The sequence below is a fragment of the Vitis vinifera genome, chromosome 18, assembly GCF_030704535.1.
Source record: "Vitis vinifera cultivar Pinot Noir 40024 chromosome 18, ASM3070453v1".
NCBI classification, from domain to species: Eukaryota; Viridiplantae; Streptophyta; class Magnoliopsida; order Vitales; family Vitaceae; genus Vitis; species Vitis vinifera.
In genome coordinates this window covers 23,701,754-23,709,588 of record NC_081822.1, presented here as the reverse complement: position 1 = coordinate 23,709,588, position 7,835 = coordinate 23,701,754, and the positions used below count along the sequence as shown (strand labels likewise).

Below are 7,835 nucleotides of genomic sequence, written 5' to 3'. Positions count from 1 at the left end.
TAAGTTATTTTATCATACTTAATTTACTTAATAACTTAAATTAAGCTATTAAATCACATTAAGTTATTAGCTTGGGGAAATCACAACATTTGTATTATTAAAATTCAAGAAAGAAAAAAAAAAAACTGTTTTAATTCATTCCCATCCTAAATATAACTCCTACAAGGAAATTGAAAAAGCAGAAAAACCAAAACCATAAATTAATGAAGCAAGTGGGTTGTAATCACATCTGCAATATTACTCAAGGATAAAGTGAACTGATTCCTAGCAGAAATTGAAGAATCTTTAACCCCACCAGAAGCCAATTGATCCTCACAACTCACTGCGCCATCACCAGCAACCTTGGCATCATAGTTTGCAGTCAAAGCATCCTCCTTCAGTTCCCCCAAAGCACTTTTGAAGGATCCAACCGCTCCATCATAACCAGATATGCAGCCCTTGAGGGCAGGCTTCTTACTGGGATCCGTCTCTGGGCTCTCATACAGGTCGTTAATGTAAGAACGAGTGTCTGTTGTATTTGAAATCCCTAAATTGAGGGAAATCACGGCTAGATCCATGTAGTCCTTTGCTGCAGGAGTTTTGGGATCCGACTCCAGAGCCTGAATGCAGAATGAATAGTTTTGGGACTCATGGCAGACTCCGTCCACTAGCTCTGATGCTGCATGAGCAGGAGATAGAGAATGGGTCAAGAAAAGCAAAGGGGTAATCAGAAGGAAGAAGGCAGGGATTAATGGGTGTGCCATTGCCATTGCCATTGCCATTGCAGTACTACTGATTATTATTATGAAAAGGAAAAGGGTGTTGATTTTATAGCCATAGGAACACGCCTGTTTGGGAAAATTTTCATGTGCATTGATTTAGGAATGGTATTAAGATTTTGGAGTTAGAAAGTTTTGCCAAAAGTAATTATTATGTCCTTATATATTAATGATTCCTGGTTTATTCCTTCAGTTATGCGAAGCAGTTTGATATGGGAATGGACAGTCTGTTCTTGGCTATGCAGACCTACCATTTTTTAAGCCCTCATGATTCAGAAAATCTTGGTTTCCTTATATTAAGATATCCGTCAAAATTTGGTAATTTGTAATTGTAAATCTAATAAAAATATGAATGGCTGCAAAGCCACGTGAGAATGTAGTCCAAAAAAAAATTAATAAAGAAAGTGGAATTTGTGAGAATTTTATGCAGCCCACATGTATATTATATGATATTTATTTAAATATCAAAATAAATTTGAATAAATATTATTGTCTATTAAATAATAAAACTAAAATTTTATTGGTTAGTTTTCGTGAAGTTAGTTTCTTAAATCAAAGACACTTTGATGAAAAGTGCCGTCCTTATAATAACTATGCTCATTGTTTGGTCTTTTCAAGAATTCTCTATGAATTAAAAGTATGTCTTTTCTCAATAATGGAACTATGAAAATCATATTGTTCTAAAATTCTTGCATATTATGATTTATGCAAAATTAGGAGTTGATTTGCATAATTAAAGAATTACACATGGAAACAAAGCGATAATTCAAGAACTTATGATGAGAGAATTAAATTTATTGATTGTATTTTTTTCACTACAATCAAAATGTTTTCTTAATATTTTGTATTCAATTTTTTTCTGAAATCATTTATGATGGCTTCAAGTTATTATATGAATTACAATCATTGTTTGATGGGATTTTTAGGTTTTTGAACATGTTTGATTTGTTTATCTTTTTCTGCAAAAGTTCTTAATGAATTCAAATTGTTATGAATAACTACTATTGGAGAATATAAACATACATACATAATTCACATATCTACGGATATCTATTAATGATGAAGATGCAATACCATAAACAAAATCATACTTATGGTTCAATCAAAAGTAGTTGATGTATAAATCAATTTTGTGAATTTCATGAATCAAGAAAGGCATTCACTTTATATATTAGTCATTGAACATACACTATATATAACATATTGAAAATTGATCAAATCAAATTTTGATAACTTCATCACAATACCATAAAAGCATACATGTCACTTAATCGTTAACATATATCAGTGATATTATATACATTATGGATTTCATTGGTGAGCATATAATACCACTTATATATGTTAACGATTAAGTGATATGTATACTTTTAATGTTATTGTGATGAAATTTATGATAATCAAAGTTTGATTTTATCAATCTTCGATATGTTATATATAGTATATGTTTAATGGTTAATATATAAAATGGTTTGCTTGATTCATGAAATTTACTAAATCGATTTATCAATTTTGATTGAATCATAAGTATGATTTTGTTTATGGATATTGTAAAAATTGGGATCATAAGTTACTTTTTTGGCAAATTGTCTTTTATGCTTCGATAATAGTTTAAAAGTGGTCGAACTTGAGTGTTTCATGAATTTCTGATTGAGTAATACATACTCACATTATTCAATTACTCATTACTTATGTATGTTTGCAACATATTTAAGTACCTGTAGAATTAGTACATTGAAGTACATTAATCTTAAGATATTTAAGGATTTACCCAAGGGTAAATTAACTACTTTATGAATAACGAATATGATAGGATAAATCATATGCGTTAGTCAAACTATATATATATATATTATTGGATAAAAGTATCATAAAGTTATTATATATTGTAATATCTACCCAAAGGAGAGTTGTAGTATATATGTATTGTTTTTCTAAATTATTTGTTTGAATCTATGTTTTTTGCTTATAGCTTATCAAGTTTATTCATAAAAAAGCATGACATTTTATGTTACAATATTGACCCCAAATTTGCTAATTATTTTACAATATTAAGTTTATTATTATTCCTCTAAATAAAGAATATCCATGATTGAGAACTAACTAATATTATCATGAAATTTGATGATACATAAGAAATGAGTCATTCAAAATAGTATAACTACAAAACTAAAGATCTTGGGACTAATTCACGAATTTTCATATTATGTAATCTTGTTTTCATATAGACTAATTCAAACCGATCCTAAACACCATTAAGAATGAGTGTATTATGATTGAATTCCACAACATATTTATTTGAAAGGAAACAAGATTAATAGATGAAAATTCATTTCCTTTGAAGACTTAAGAAATTTATAAGAGGTCAATGATTAAGGCCTACAAGAGTTATAAATGAACCAATTAAAAAGATGATTTTTGTTAAATTATCAAGAATCATAAAAGGAAACTCAAAATGTTGAGTGTCACTTTATTGGAAAATTATGATTAGTTGAAGGATTGCACAAATTGTAAACTATAATTTAAAAGAATAATTAAGTTTTGCTCTTTTGTATGATTAAAATCATATTTAATTAAAATTTTCCTTTTAAGAATTGATTTTAATACCAATAATTATGTTTCCAACATGATGTAAAATATTTATGTTTTGAATTTTATTTTTTTTAATATGTAACATTTTTGTTTAAGCTTGAAATCAGTATGATATATATATATAAGCTTACCATGTTTTAATTAGAAAAAAAAAATCACTACATTTATGATTACAAATGAGATTCAAAAGCAAATAGAATCAAAGTATGAAGTTAGTCAATTATGTTTTAAGGTGGTAAATGTTATATATAATTGCTACTAAACTCTCTATACACTTGATACTTATGTTATATCAAGTATAATTGTAATTCAATGCAACTTAGTTGGGAGTATGTCAAGTATCTCTTTCTACCTCAAAGGGTATAAGATTTACAACCAAACCAAAGTATCATGAGCGTTTGTTAAAACCAATAATATGTGGTTCATTAAGAATGTTTATATTAGTGGGAGTGGTAAGTACCATGAAATATGGTCACCTAAGGAGTCATAGTAAAGTTGTCTTTAACTTTATAACTTCTAAAGATGTTGCTTACTATTGACAAGGGTTAAAGTTAGTTAGTAGCAATTAAATTATCAATCACTCTTAAATGAAGTTAATTAGACATCTTATGTATTAGGAATGACATTAAAAATAAAACTAAAATAAAAAATCTTATAAGAGAGAAAGATATACATTATTCCAAGTATTAGTCATGTGGTTCTATAACCACATAAAGATCGTTCGAGTTAGAGTTTAGCATGAAAATTTTGATTTCTAGTTTTATTTGTTACTTCAAGTTTGTTTCTCAATTAATGTAAAATGTGAGCCAATTGGGAGAATATCATATGTTCGTTAAGTGGCTCATATTTTAATGATTGAGTAAATTTAAGAGATAAACTTGTTGTCAATTAAAACAACTATTGATAGTCAATTAAACTCTACATACAAATCTTAATATTCTTTTGTGATATCTTAAGCTCTATGATGTCATAATGTTCTTTGAATTTAAGAAAACCAATATCATTTAGTAAAAATATCCAAAAATCAGTGGAAGAAAACTTTTTTTTATATATTGATAATGTCTTGCTAGTTATTATTATATTTCTATTTATTACATTAGGTTATGAAATAAAATCTCAAAATTTTATGGTAAAATACATAAAAGAGATAACATTATGTGATGGGATAATATATCCTATGCAAAGTTACATAAATTGTTAAATTGTTGCATAAAATATATATTTATGGATTTTGAGATATCTAATGGATTAAAAGTATTACGAGAGAGGAACCTTCATGTTGCATGCTTTTTATTCATAAGTACTATCACGTAAAATTATTTACTTTCAAATTCAACTATGATGAATGATAGTTGAAAGTCTATTTTCGTTATTTATTCCTATTAATTGAAGATAATGTAAAGGAACAATATTATGTAAAGATATGACAATCTTGTATCAAAGTATGTATTGTGGCATAATGTGTCACAAATTATGAATTATAGTTGAGGAATATTATTTTAGGACTCGGATTTGTTGACTTTATTGCCAAGTTGCTAAAAATAATGGATTTCATTAGCCCTTCTCTTTCAATAACAAATATTCTATGATCGAGAACATAGGGTTAAGGTTTTGTTGTATATGAGATAATTCAAAAACAAAAGTGTTAAATTGATTGATTACGTGTACAATTTATGACTGAAGATTTAATGATGAAAAGAAGTGCTACTAAGACATTGAATAGAAATTAGCACATTACAATATTAATCTCATGATGATTATATATTTCTAAAATTTCCTTGTATTTTGTTACTCTTATCCTATTGTGAGAATTAAATCTCATTGAGCATTAAATGCATGACAAGTGATTGTTGGAGCTTGATTGGACCTTAACCAGGAAAATGGTCCCTTTGATAGGGAAAGCAAACTTTCCAGAAAAGAAAGAAGGTAGGTGCACCCCCTTGACCTGACTGGGAAAGGGGAATTAGTTTGATAGATTCCCAATTGGATTAGTCGATTAGCTTTTCTCTGAAAACCTATATTTTGCATTTCCTTTTTCTTCTAAGACTTAGGCAAGGTTTATAAGTACTTTAATAGGTTAAGGTTAAAACTTTTTGCTTAAGGTTCATGAGAGAATGTTTGGGTTTTAATAAAATTTTAACTTTAATGTATAAACTAATTAAATATGAATTTGATGTATGATTTTCTATAAAAATCCCGAATGCACCTATGTATTCACCTTAGATAATTCCTAGGCTTAAACAGTCTTCATACATACTTGAACTTGCACTCCTTTGATCCGTTGATGATTATCTTGAATTTCTATTTGAATTTCTCAAATATAAACTAAAACTCATCTTGATTTTAAGTCATGAATACTCTAACCATGATTTGTCGTCATCAAAATGTGCTTAGGAGAATCATTGGGCTAACAATATCAAAATGGTATTGAAATGTATTTCTTGTATTGAAATGACATCTTGTCATCGAATTTGTGTATTGACCAATATTGAAATCCATTCTAATAACACCCCAAAATCACTATATCTGAATTAACTCCCTCACATTGAAATAGGATTGAAATCCACCCTTATGTATCAAAATTCCTATTTTTTTTCTTACACTTTTAGCTAGATATAAAATATTAGTCCTGAATTTGGGGTTTAGCATATATAACGTTATTCAAAAAGATATTTCTATACTTTGAAAAACGCCCATTTTTAAGTGTTAATCAATGAACATAATGACAGTCCGTCGGTTGGCCCTTTTATAAAGGGAAATAAATAAATGCCAAACAACCTCTACAACAACCATTCCCATTAATTTCCATGTATTCTCCCATACTTCTGCTTTTCCTAACAATTTTCTTGTTTTTCTTTGTCTTCTTTCCCATTCTCCTTCACCACAACTGCAACAATGGCTACAACATCTTCCATTTCTACTGTTCCTAATCATCATATTTCTTTAGAATTGGTCCAAAAGGTCTGCAGCAAAACTTCAGACCGGACATTTTGTGTGGAGACTCTGAATCAGACCCCAGAACTCCATTAGCCTATAATCTCCCCAGTCTGTCCAGAATCGCAAAAGAGTTGAGTATTGCCAATGTGTCACATACCCAGTCTCATCTCTAGCAAGCTGAGGAGCGCTGATACGACTGATTCTGACGTGAAGCATATTCTAAAATGGTGTGTGATTTGGTATACTGAAGTGACTGCACTTCTCAGAAGCGCGCTCTCATGGCCTTGGAGGTCATAAGCACATAAAATCGATCTTCAACCGAATGAAAAAGACATGATAGAATCGTAACCATAAAATATGGCCCTAATCGAAATGCATAAACTCCTATGCAGAGGGAAAGAAGAAAAAGGAAAAAGAAAAACCAGAAGCAGAAGCAGCTATTAATTAATTAGCCCAGATGGTTTGTAATCACAAATGCAATATTACTGAAAGATGAAGTGAAACGATTCCCATCAGAAATTGATGAATCCTTAATCCCAGCAGAAGCCAAGAAATCCGAACAAAGCACTGCACCATCACTAGCAACCTTGGCATCATAGTTTGCAGTCAAAGGATCCTCCTTCAGTTCCCCCAAAGCACTTTTGAAGGATTCCACCGCTTCATCATAACCAGATAAGCAGCCCTTGAGAGCAGGCTTCTTTCTGGGATCCGTCTTTGGGTTCTTATACAAGCGACTAATGTAAGAGCGAGTGGCAGTTGAATTTGAAATCCCCAATTTGAGGGCAATCACGGCCAGATCCATGTAGTCCTTCGTTGCAGGAGTTTTGGGATCCGACTCCAGAGCCTGAATGCAGAATGAATAGCTTTGGGACTCATGGCAGACTCCTTCCACTAGTTCTGATGCTGCATGGGCTGGAGAAAGAGAATGGTTCAAGAAAAACAGAAGGGTGGTCACAAGGAAGAAGGAGACAGGGATTGGGTGTGCCATTGCCATTGCAGTAGTACTGATTATTATTATTAAGATTATGAATAGGTTAAGGGTGTTGATTTTATAGCCACAATAACAGGCCGGTTTGGGAAAATTGAAGGAATGTTATCAAGATTTTGGCATACTTATTGGGTAAGAAAATTTGTTCAAAAGTAATTATCTCTTTGTAGTTAATTCCTTCAGTTACGCAAAGTGGTTTGATATGGGAAACTGTTCTTGGCTGTGTAGGTCCCATCTTTTAAACCCAAATATTAATTCGGCAAGTCTTAGATTCCTTTCATAAGTGATCTCTCCAAATTTGGTTTTTTTTTTTTTTCTTTTTGTAAATATAATAAAAATAATAAAATGTATATATATATATATTCATTAATAAAAGGAAAAAATAAAATAAAATAATAATCTAAAGTTGATAAATTATTTTTATATATTAAATCAAATTCACTGCACTTTTAAATTAAAATATTTTATTATCAATTCTTTAATACAATAAAATCAAATTTTAAAAATACCCATTTCAATAGATTTAAAAATACCCATTCTAATGAATTTATTTTAAAATA

The 7,835-nt window shown here is 29.8% G+C and overlaps 2 protein-coding genes across 2 annotated transcripts; both read right to left on the bottom strand.

Annotated features, from left to right (window-relative positions):
• Window positions 1-200: 200 nt before the first annotated feature.
• Window positions 201-761, bottom strand: LOC100253768 (putative invertase inhibitor). Its single transcript, XM_002264390.1, has one exon. The coding sequence runs from the start codon at window positions 759-761 to the stop codon at window positions 201-203; it is 561 nt and encodes a 186-aa protein (XP_002264426.1).
• Window positions 762-6,735: 5,974 nt separating this feature from the next.
• On the bottom strand, window positions 6,736-7,281 carry LOC104882694 (putative invertase inhibitor). Its single transcript, XM_010666880.1, has one exon. The coding sequence runs from the start codon at window positions 7,279-7,281 to the stop codon at window positions 6,736-6,738; it is 546 nt and encodes a 181-aa protein (XP_010665182.1).
• Between the last annotated feature and the right edge of the window lie 554 nt (window positions 7,282-7,835).